The following is a 12,426-nucleotide window of genomic DNA, read 5'->3' as shown; positions in this document are numbered from 1 at the left end:
TGCAGGTGGTGCTGCTGATGGACTGACGAGGAGACAAGAACCTGAAACACACAGGAAGCATCATCATCTTCATCATCTTCTTCATCATCTTCTTCATCACTGTGATCAAACTTTGTGTTCAGTCACATTAAACACACAGATATCAAACATTCAATCTGATCATTGATCTGTTTGTGTCTCAGCTGTGATCCTCTGATCAGCATTATAAAATAATGTGACATCACAAGCTGAAATTAATGATGTCTAATCAAACCACACTGGACCGGTCAGTCAGTCAGTCAGTCAGTCAGTCAGTCAGGAACAGTCAGTCAGTCAGGAACAGTCAGTCAGTCACACTGGTGTCAGTGGATCCAGTCCGGTCACGTGACTAACATTCCCAGTCGACCTACTTCTCGATCTGTCCGACCTCCTTCTTCTTCTTCTTGGCTGGAGTGGCGTCAGCAGGACGGAGGTTCTCCTGAGAGACCACAGGGGAGTTCTGATGGAGGGGAGACACAGAGGGGGGAGAGAGGAAAGAGAGAGGGGGGGAGGAGAGGGAGAGGGGGACGAGAGAGAGAGAGGAGAGAGAGACGGGGAGAGAGAGAGAGAGAGAGAGAGGAGAGAGAGAGACGGGGAGAGAGAGAGAGGAGAGAGAGAGGAGAGAGAGACGGGGAGACAGAGAGGAGAGAGAGAGAGAGAGAGAGGAGAGAGACGGGGAGAGAGAGAGAGAGGAGAGCGAGACGGGGAGAGAGAGACGGAGAGAGAGAGAGAGGAGAGAGAGACGGGGAGAGAGAGAGAGAGGAGAGAGAGAGAGGAGAGAGAGACGGGGAGAGAGAGAGAGAGGAGAGCGAGACGGGGAGAGAGAGAGACGAGGAGAGAGGGAGGGGACGAGAGAGAGAGGAGAGAGAGAGACGAGGAGAGAGGGAGGGGACGAGAGAGAGAGAGAGAGGAGAGAGAGACGAGGAGAGAGGGAGGGGACGAGAGAGAGAGAGAGGAGAGAGAGACGGGGAGAGAGAGAGAGAGAGACGGGTGTGAATGTGTAAATGAGACATTAACTTACAGCACTTTGTAGCAGCAGCTTTGTAAAGTTCACTCCATTCACTTGTATTAGTTCACGGGGCAGATCTGCCTCCTCCAATATGGCGGCGACGTCGACGTATCGCAGCAGCGGGCCAACCCGCTCAATGAGGCGTCTATGTATATGTGTCTATGTGGGACACCACTCGCCCGAGTTGCAAAGTGGGAAATCTCGCAGCTGTCTCGCAACATTTCACCGAGGCAACGCCCCCTTTTGGTCGGAATATCAGCTGTCCGACTCGGGGCTCCTGAGAGTAAACCGAGTCGGACAGCTGATATTCCGACGGAAAGCGGCCGAAAGCGGCGGCTGGAAGCACTGTTGGCTTCTGGGCCGTGTAGTTCTTTTGACTTGCGTAACAGTATAGGCTTATGGAAAGAAAACTACAAAGTGGCGGCGCACCTGTCCAATGTTTTTTTGTTGTTGTTGTCCTATTGGTTGGTTCCCGCTCCCGTCTGCTCCCGTTAACTTTTTTATCCTGTACCGTCCCAATCACGTGATTAATGGGATTCCCGAACAAATGTCAGCCTCTACTGACGGCATTCACTCCCATCCAGGTGATATTCATTGTCTTTTTACAGACGTGGCAGTAAGCCTCTCGGATGTTACCAACTACTGGCCTAAGCCAGTCTTTGAATCTCGAGTCCTCTAACCAGAGGTCCGAAAAATTACATTTCCCCATGACTTCGTCAATAGTCGCGCACTTTTGGAAACTTTTGGCAGCAGCCAGCCGTGTGCTATCCAGGTGGAGCATAGAGGTGCAAATAGTTTTACCGCGTCGCACACTGTCTGACTTCACATCATCGATACCTCTCAGGTCCTACTCGCACATATAATTTATATAAATAAATTCACAGGATTTTTTAGGAGATGGGCCTGCACTTACCACAAATGGAAAAAAAACTCTTTAAAAACTTTATAAAAATGTAATACCTCGTCAGATGACGTTTATTACTTTTTAATACTTTTTAATGGCCTTAATTTTTGCTAATTTCATTTACTACCTTTTAATACCTTTTACAACCCCGCGGACACCCTGCAGAAAGATAAGTGACTTTTCATTAAACTCAGTAAGCCAGAGGGGATTGCTCTTATCACAGAGTTGTATTCTTTGAAAGGTAAAGGAAAATTATGACGCGATAAAAAACTCTCATAGGAGAGGACAAGACCATGTTCATCCAAAACAGACAAAATATTATTTATACTTCTCTCAAACCATTTGGAATAAAAGAAGAGACTCATTCCTAATAGTAATACACTCGTTATTCCATAACAAAGTTTTGTGAGGAGAAAAATTGTGATTGAAGCATAGTTTCCCGGAAAGAAGTGATTGCTGATGAAATTTGGACAGCGTGACCGGAAGCTTGTCAGGTGAGTAGTTGCAGGTTAAAACGAAAGCAAGCCCACCAATTTTTTCAAAAATATGATTGGGGATGAAGAACCACAATGAATTTTGATGTGTCAAACATCTTTTTAACCAATTAATTTTAAAAGTATTTATAATATCAATGAGATTAAGCACTTCAAGGCCCCCTCCGCTCTGCTGTTAGATAGAACTGCATTTTTTTTTTTTTTTAAACTCTTTATTTATTTTGCTTTTTTGTTTTACATAAACAAGAGTCATTGCACAACAATGCAATTCACCAAAATGATAGAAGAAGAACTGCATTTTTAAGCTTGTGTTTTATTTCTCCAGACAAAGTCCAGAAAAAGCTTGTTAATTTGCTTAGCAGTGGCATCACTCACAAACAGAGAAAGAGAAACAAAATGAGAGACGCTTTCAGCTTTTGACAAAAGGACTCTGCCGTATAATGTCAAGTCTCTCTGAAGCCAAAGGTTAAAGATCCCCTAGTTTTTTTAATTCTTCCAGAAAAGTTCAGGTGTTGCCTTGCTATTACTTTTTTTGTTATACGAATGCCCAAATACTTGACCGAGGTTTTTACTGGGATATTATCTATGAAAGTATCATCACAGTTGTGTATGGGCAATAGTTCACATTTAGACGCTAATGAAAACTGTTTAAGTAGATCAATAGCTTTGATCAACTGTTCTTTGTCTTTCAGGAAAAGGGTTGTATCATCCGCCAGTTGAGAAATTCTTATTTCTCTATTGAATATAGAGATGCCTTTGAAATCTGTATCATGTACTATATTTAATCACAATAATTCAACAACTAAGATAAATAAAAAAGGTGAGATCGGGCATCCTTGCCTAACACCACGATTTATATCAAATCTATTAGAGGTGTTGTGGTTAATAATCACTGAGCTATTAATTCCTTTATAAATCATTTCAATAGTATCTATAAATTGATTTCCAAAGCCAAACAATTTAAGACATTCTGTAAGAAACTTATGTTCAATGGTGTCCAAAGCTTTATAAAAGTCTAAAAAGAGAATGAATGCTTCTGAGTGTACCGAATCTAAATAGTCTAATAAATCCAAAATAAGTCTAATGTTATTACTTATGTGTCCATCTTTAATGAAGCCTGATTGTGTTTCAGCAACAATATGAGGTAGACCCATTTTTAATCTAGTTGCATAAACTGATGCCAGAATCTTGTAATCAATAGTAAGGAGAGTGATAGGTCGCCAGTTTTCTATCAATAGGTTGTCTTTATCTGGAGATATAACGCCTTGTTTCATAGTTGTAATCATCTCACCCTGACCAACACATTCACAATACATACAGAATAAAGGCTCCCGAATGATATCCCAAAAATGAATATAACATTCAACTGAAAGCCCATCTATACCTGGGGATTCAACCTTTTTCACTGAGAAAAGTGCAGTTTTGGTTTCCTCTCTGGTCAGATCAGAATCACAAGTTTTTTTAAAGTCCTCGTCAATTGTGGCTGTTTTTTAATCTTACCAATAAACATTTCACAAGAGGGGTTGTTGAATTCTGATTTGTACAAGTTGCTATAAAAGGAAAAAACTGAATTTGATATTCATTTTGATCAGTACATTTACTACCATTAACATTAAGCATACTTAGTGACTTTCTTTGACCATTTCTTTTCTCCAAAGCAAAAAGATAGCTGGAGTTTGTTTCCCCCTCTTCCAGCCACTTGGCTCTAGATCTCACAAATGCACCTTTGGCTAACTCAATATAAATCTGATCTATTTTTAACTGTACCTCCTTTACTTCTAGCTCCTCTTCAGAAGATAAGTTGGGTTTAGATAAGAGGAAAGCAATTCTGCTCAGTAATTCAGCTTCTGTTTTATTTTTTAGGGCTTTTAACTCTTTACCTCTCTTTACAGCAATACTTCTTGTCATAAACTTGAAGTACTCCCATTTTTGTGTATATTCATTGTCTGCAATTTCATTAAAAAATTCACTGGCTAGACTTTTTATACTATCATTAAAGGAATTGTCTTTAAGTAGAGTATTAATAAACTTCCAGTATCCTCGTAATTTAGTCGTATTCTGTGAGCCCCCTAATTTCAGAGTGATTTTCTTATGATCTGACAATGGAGCAAAAGAATGGGAGACCTCTTTCACATACTGAAGTGCAGAGGAAGAAATTCAAAACAAATCAATCCTGGATCTAGATGAGAGGTTATTTTTAGACCATGTAAAATCCTGCATGTCTGGGTTAAAAAAACGCCATGTGTCGGTCAGGGAGAGATCTGAGCAAGTTTCGAAATAATATTGTTGTTCAGCAGAGACTGACACAGTGTTGGGGGGAATCTATCCATCGCATTATCAGGACACTCATTAAAGTCGCCACCTAAAATTAGGTAAGAGTTAGGATATTTGTGTAATAGCTCATTTATTTTTGAGGTAATCTGACTAAAAAGTACCTTGTTGGATGAGTGAGAATTATGCCCATAAATATTACATACTATAAAATTTGAATTATCATGCTTGAAAATTATGAAAATCCATCTACCATCATGTGAAGACACCACCTCTAAGATTTCCCCTTTGAATTTATGCAAAAAAATTGAGACTCCGGCAGAACGATTAGTACCATGACTACAATAAATCTTATTTCCCCACTGCCCTTTCCAGAACTTCACATCTGACTCACTTGAATGTCTTTCTTGTAAAAATATTAAATCAGCCTCACTATTTTTACAGAACAGAAAAGTGGCTTTTCTTTTCAATAAATCACGTAACCTCTGACATTCAATGACATAACCGTTAGTGAATCAAACTTAAAATCCATCAAGAATAAAAGAAAAGGAAAAAATAATAATAATAATGAAGTAGCTCTCACAAATAGATAACAAGAACTTTGAGGTGTGTTTTAGATTCCTTAAACGAGGAAGTGATAGACAGCCAAAAGAAAAAAGTTGTGACTATAGAAAAATATAGTGTTGGTACCATAAACAGGTTAGTTTAAATTGAATTAATCAATAACTATCAAACATGTTGGGTTAAACCCAGAATATTGCTGTTCAAACAGAACACATTTTCCTTTTGTCTGTTTTTAATTGTAAATTATATTAACTAAATATGATGAATATATTTTGCTGCTCAAAGATAATATTGCTCTAACAGTTAAGCAACACTGCAATGCAGATTATTAGCAAACCGTGAATTAATATGAGAAAAAAAGAAAAAAGTTTGATCATATTTTTTAGACCCATTTATCTCCCATACCAACAAATAACACTTGTATAAAATTGTATAAAGGTGTGAGATTAACTCAAACAATGTGACTGCTGGTGTTTTGTGCCTCTTGATAGAGACAGTTTGGAAAGATAATCTTCATCTGTCACCTCCAGAAGTTAACAGTTCTTAGTCAATGAGTCTTTGCTTAGTTACAACCTCCCTGGAGACGTGAAATGTTTGGAAACAGCATTCTCCATCAGTCATCACCGAAAATTAATCGTTCATAGCCAATAAGTCTAGTTTTGTGTTTTGATGTGTTTTATAACCTCCCTGGAGACGTGCAGTGTGTAGGACACTTGCCAACTTATCCAACTGTCTGATTCTTCTCTTCATTAGTCTGAGGAAAAGGCTTTTTTAATCAATGTCTAAATGGTCAATCTTCTTCCCCTCTATCAGAGCATAAGGATCTAGGAAGGACGCCTTTTTACCTTCCTTCCTTGCTTTTTCCACGATGGGCCAGAGTTTCTCTCTGGCCTCTCGATCCTCCGGGGAAAGTGCCTCGGTGAGACGCAGCTTGTTGTTCCGCAGAAACTTGCAGCCTTTGGCACTTTTCCAAACAGCATCACGGATACGGCGCAGCGCGAATAGGATGATGAGTGACCGGTGGGATCCATCCTTTCTCTTCGGACCAAGGCGATGCGCAATGTCGACACCTTCCTGTAGATATTCATGAAGTCCCGGGGCAACTTTTCCAAGGATGTCAATCACCACTGCTCTCGTGTCTTCGTTCATCTCCTCTCTTACTCCGTGTAGTTTCAGTGTCCATCTGTAACTGTAGCGCTTGTTTTCGGCAACTCCTGCCCTCAGAATCCAGTTCTCTTTTTTCAGTTGTTCAATTTCTAACTCTGTCTGTTTCAAAATGTTTTTGTGTGATTAATATCCACCACAAGTTGCTCAACTGTAGAAGAGAGTTTTTCAATATGTTGAGACGTTGTTTCATGAATTCAGTCACTGAAATCTTACGTCTCATCATGTTTGTGTGAGAGCTCTTGGATAGCTGCCAAAATGTCAGCACTGACATTTGCACTGTCACCGTCACCCTTAGAGTCCCGTTTCTTCCGTTTGTTGACATGTTGAGTGTCACAGGACTGGGCCGAAAGTGTGTCCATATTATCTTCAGGCGTCGTTTCTTTGCATTCCTCCCATGATGTATTCATTTCTACTGACTTTTCAGAGTCACTCACGTTAGCATTGGAAGTCATCTTCTTTCTTTCTCTGACGTTAACGTCCGTTGGTGCGTTAGCTAGCTTGCGTTCAAACTTTTACCGTCTCGGTTTTTCCAAACTTTATCTTTTTTCCACGGAACATTAGTCTTGGTACCAAAATATTAATGTGTTAAAGTCACCTTTTTATCATTAAAACGTTAAAATTACCACATATTCTGTCTGCCTATTCACAAAACCTCAAATTGTTTGACAGAAAAACTTTGCACCCAGCTTCCTACGCACTGTCACATAAACGGAGTTTACTGAGAAACCAGATAACTTATACGTGTTCATTTTTAATATTAAAGACTTTAATGTTCAGAATATTAATTATTGATCATCACTGACCAGCTGATCACTGAGCAGTCGAGCCAGCCTCTCATCTTCCTCCTTCCTCCTCCTCTCCTCCTGCAGCAGCTTCTCCTCATCAGCAAGCAGCCTCTGGATGTACTCCTCACTGGCCCTCCTCTCCTCCTCCTCCAGCACCCGCTTCTCCTCCGTCAGCTTACAATGACATCATCACCACCATCATCATCATCATCACCACCATCATCATCATCACCATCATCACCACCACTATCATCACCATCATCATCATCATCATCATCATCATCACCACCATCATCATCATCACCACCATCATCATCATCATCACCACTATCATCACCATCATCATCATCATCACCATCATCATCATCATCATCATCATCATCACCACCATCATCACCACTATCATCATCATCATCACCATCATCACCACTATCATCATCATCATCACCACCATCACCATCACCACCATCATCACCATCATCACTATCATCACCATCATCATCATCATCACCATCACCACCATCATCATCATCATCACCACCATCATCACCACTATCATCATCATCATCACCACCATCACCATCACCACCATCATCACCACCACCATCATCACCATCATCATCACCACTATCATCATCATCACCACCATCATCACCACTATCATCATCATCATCACCACCATCATCACCACCATCATCATCATCATCACCATCATCACCATCATCATCACCATCATCATCATCATCACCATCACCACCATCATCATCACCACCATCATCACCACCACCATCATCACCATCATCATCATCATCACCACTATCATCACCATCATCATCATCATCACCATCACCACCATCACCATCACCATCATCATCACCACCATCATCACCACCATCACCATCATCATCACCACTATCATCATCATCATCATCACCACTATCATCATCATCATCACCATCATCACCATCATCACCACCATCACCATCACCACTATCATCATCATCATCATCACCACTATCATCATCATCATCACCATCATCACCATCATCACCACCATCACCATCATCATCACCACCATCACCACCATCATCACCATCATCATCACCACTATCATCATCATCATCACCATCATCACCATCATCACCACCATCACCATCATCATCACCACCATCACCACCATCATCACCATCACCACCATCATCATCATCATCACCACCATCATCACCACCACCATCACCATCATCATCACCATCATCACCATCATCACCACCATCACCACCATCATCACCACCATCACCACCATCATCATCATCATCACCATCATCATCATCATCACCATCATCACCATCATCACCATCATCATCATCATCATCACCATCATCATCATCACCATCATCACCATCATCATCACCATCATCATCACCACCATCACCACCATCACCACCATCATCATCACCACCATCACCATCATAATCAGAATGAAGAGACTGAACTCACTTTGGTCACCTGGTCCTCATATTCCTGTCTCAGCTCTCCTGGTTCACAGACTCTGGGAAAACACAATGAGACTACACACACACACACACACACACACACACACACACAGTCACTGAAGCCTCTGCACCACCTTTGTTTGTTCATACTGACCCCAGCAGCTCTCTGACGGTTCACATCATGACGCCGAGGACAGACAGGGGGACAGACAGGAAGAAAGACAGGAGGACAGACAGGGGGACAGACAGGAAGAAAGACAGGAGGACAGACAGGGGGACAGACAGGAAGAAAGACAGGAGGACAGACAGGACGACAGACAGGGGGACAGACAGGAAGAAAGACAGGAGGACAGACTCTTTTCCACGTTTAATGACTTGCTGCCACATCACTCTTGTCTGGTCCTGTATCGCTGCTCTGTGGGACATTTGTCTTTTATCTGTCAGACTGAACGCCATCAGACGTCCTCTCTCCTCTGTTACTACCTCCACTGGAGGATCACAACCAAACTGTGCCCCCAGCCACAGACAGCGAGAAGGAGCAAGATTCAGTGATCAGGATCAGGATCAGTGATCAGGATCAGGAATCAGTGATCAGGATCAGTAATCAGGATCAGGATCAGTAATCAGGATCAGTGATCAGGATCAGGATCAGTGATCAGGATCAGTGATCAGGATCAGTGATCAGGATCAGGATCAGTAATCAGTGATCAGGATCAGTAATCAGGATCAGTGATCAGGATCAGGATCAGTGATCAGGATCAGTGATCAGGATCAGTGATCAGGATCAGGATCAGTGATCAGGATCAGGGATCAGTGATCAGGATCAGGATCAGGATCAGTGATCAGGATCAGGATCAGTGATCAGGATCAGGATCAGGATCAGTGATCAGGATCAGGATCAGGATCAGTGATCAGGATCAGTAATCAGTGATCAGGATCAGTAATCAGGATCAGGATCAGGATCAGTAATCAGGATCAGTGATCAGGATCAGTGATCAGGATCAGGATCAGTGATCAGGATCAGTAATCAGTGATCAGGATCAGGATCAGGATCAGTGATCAGGATCAGGATCAGTGATCAGGATCAGGATCAGTAATCAGGATCAGTGATCAGGATCAGTGATCAGGATCAGGATCAGTGATCAGGATCAGTGATCAGGATCAGGATCAGTGATCAGGATCAGTAATCAGTGATCAGGATCAGTGATCAGGATCAGTAATCAGTGATCAGGATCAGTGATCAGGATCAGTAATCAGTGATCAGGATCAGTAATCAGTGATCAGTAATCAGTGATCAGGATCAGTAATCAGGATCAGTAATCAGTGATCAGGATCAGTAATCAGTGATCAGGATCAGTAATCAGTGATCAGGATCAGTGATCAGGATCAGTGATCAGGATCAGGATCAGGATCAGTGATCAGGATCAGTGATCAGGATCAGTAATCAGTGATCAGGATCAGTAATCAGTGATGTTTGTCTCCACCAGGTTCCTCCCTGCAGATTATTATGGGATATCTATGTGTGTGTTGTACCTCCTGTGTGCTGCTGGTCTTCCTCACTGTTGTCGTCCAGTCCGCTGACCCGTCTCTGACACAGGCGAGGGAAGCAGGTCTGGATCTGAGTCCAGAGCTGCTGGTTCACCAGCGTGTTGTTTCTGCCGTTCAGACGAGCCCACGTGGAGACCCTCTTCCTGCAGAGAGGACAGCAGAGCGTCGCTTTGTCCACCGACTCCAGGAAACACTCCTAAGGACACACAGAGGACACGTCAACAAAACACACACACAGAGTGGCCACAAAAACGATGACATCACCAGACAGAGATTCTGTGATGATCAATACAAGACAATCATTGTGTGTGTGTTACCTTGCAGAAGGTGTGTGTGCAGGGCAGTGTGACAGGCTCCATGAAGATCTCCAGACAGACAGGACACCTGCAGTCATCCAGACTCAGCACCTCCCCCCTCCCCCCTCTGTCTGACACCACAGCCATCTTCCTCCTCTTCCTCCTCCTCTTCCCTCTTCTTCTGTGGTGGCTCACAGCTCTGCAGCGCTGCAGGGACACAGACAGAGTTCACTTCATCTGACTGAAGGATGTCAGATCTGTCAGCTGACACTTGCAGTGTTGTTTTCAACCTGCCAGTGTCAGCAGCAGATACTTGGACTGATCCAACCATTGAACCAGTCACCACAACATCACCAGACTCCCTTAACAAATGTAGTGATTTAAGAGTTGTTGAGTTAAAACAAACTTTATAACGTAGTGAAACTCTGTCTCTGACAGATTCTGAATCATTGTCTCCTTCTTGTAAATTCAGCATTAAATGAAAACAGTAAGTTGTGTGTTTCCTTGTAAAAAGTGTCAGTTTGTGGCAGCATGGCTGCACCAGCCTGTCTGCTTCTGTGTCTAAAGTGCTAAAGTCTGACCTGCCAACATGTAGCAGCTGTTTGAACACACTGTTTACACTGATTTCACCATTTACACTCAATTTATGAAAGAAGAAACATTTTATTGATGCTAAACATGTCACATTTTACAGATACACTAAACAGTAACCAGTATAGGCGACTTCTTTGTCCCCAGACTCCCTTAACAAATGTGTCAGTTTAGTGAGTTGTTGAGTTGGAGACACTTTATAAACTGTGTGAAACTCTGTCTCTGACTGATTCTGACTTATTTGTTCCTTCTTGTAAATTCAGCAAATGTCCTACATGAACTTCTCTCTGTCTTTGAGTAGAAACATGGAGTCTGTTTGTCCCAGTGATGTTTATGTAGAGATATAGAGCGAGGAGGTGAGATGTGTTGACACCAGGTGTGAAGTGACTCTGACAGGTAGGACAGTTGAGGCCTCTGTGTGACCGTCACTGTGCAGACTGATGCGACAACTTCACGGTTTGAACACACGAAATGATTTATTCCTCAGTCCGACATGTTGAGTCCTTCAGTCACCGCAGCAAACTTTCTCTTCAGCTAACTGGTAACGTTAGCTGACTTTAACTTTGTAGGACAGGTAACCGACTCACCTGAAGTCCATCAACAACCTCACAGGTACAGAACAGACTACAGAAGAAGATCTACAGGTACCGACAGTGTTTAAACTCACCTGAGCGCTCTTCACCTGGACGTTTGACGCTTCAGTTGATGCTAACGTTAGCTTCTCCACCAAAACAAGCGGAGATAGCGTTAGCTCCGAGGCTAACCTCGGCAGGCTAGTGTTGTTAGCAGGTGAGAGTTAGCTCTTCGGTGCTAACTGTTAGCTCTTCGGTGCTAACTGTTAGCTCTTCAATGCTAACTGTTAGCTCTTCGGTGCTAACTGTTAGCTCTTCGGTGCTAACTGTTAGCTCTTCGGTGCTAACTGTTAGCTCTTCGGTGCTAACTGTTAGCTCTTTAGTGTTGACAGTTAAACTATGGACCGTGCTGACCGTCCGCCCTCACACACTCCTGTAGCTTCATGCTTATCGGAACCTTCAGGCCTGATGGGACGAGCGGACCGTCCGACCCGCGTGAATACTGTCGACACCGCGCGCATGCGCACAATCTTTGTTTGCTGCCTTCACAGATCGTCGTAAATTAAAGTTCGAGTCCAGAGAACCAACAAGTCGGAACATGTTCCTGAACTGTGGGGGGCCTGTCGGACCTGTACAGACCCGGGTCTCATCTATAAAGTCCTCCATGTCCCATGTGTGCGAACTTTAACTGGAGAAATGAGAAAGTGAGTGATG

At 42.7% G+C, this 12,426-nt stretch overlaps 1 protein-coding gene across 2 annotated transcripts in view; it reads right to left on the bottom strand.

The window, feature by feature from the left end:
* The window catches only part of rnf168 (ring finger protein 168), a 17,795-nt gene extending 5,579 nt beyond the window's left edge, over positions 1-12,216 (bottom strand). Inside the window, exons 1-7 of one of the 2 annotated variants that reach the window (XM_073484264.1) lie at positions 11,808-12,216; positions 10,571-10,756; positions 10,239-10,449; positions 8,710-8,780; positions 7,231-7,386; positions 390-478; positions 1-41 (exon numbers count right to left, since the gene is read on the bottom strand). The exon at positions 1-41 is cut by the window's left edge and continues 17 nt beyond it. In XM_073484264.1, coding sequence (XP_073340365.1) covers positions 1-41; positions 390-478; positions 7,231-7,386; positions 8,710-8,780; positions 10,239-10,449; positions 10,571-10,696 — 694 coding nt within the window. In that variant the 5' untranslated portion in view covers positions 10,697-10,756; positions 11,808-12,216. The remainder of the gene's footprint in view (positions 42-389; positions 479-7,230; positions 7,387-8,709; positions 8,781-10,238; positions 10,450-10,570; positions 10,757-11,807) is intronic. The other variant, XM_073484272.1, reaches the window with a different exon arrangement.
* Between the last annotated feature and the right edge of the window lie 210 nt (positions 12,217-12,426).

The sequence above is a fragment of the Pagrus major genome, chromosome 2 (genome assembly GCF_040436345.1).
Source record: "Pagrus major chromosome 2, Pma_NU_1.0".
Classification (NCBI taxonomy): Eukaryota; Metazoa; Chordata; class Actinopteri; order Spariformes; family Sparidae; genus Pagrus; species Pagrus major.
Note: the sequence above shows the minus strand (reverse complement) of the source record. Positions and strands in the feature narration are given on the sequence as shown.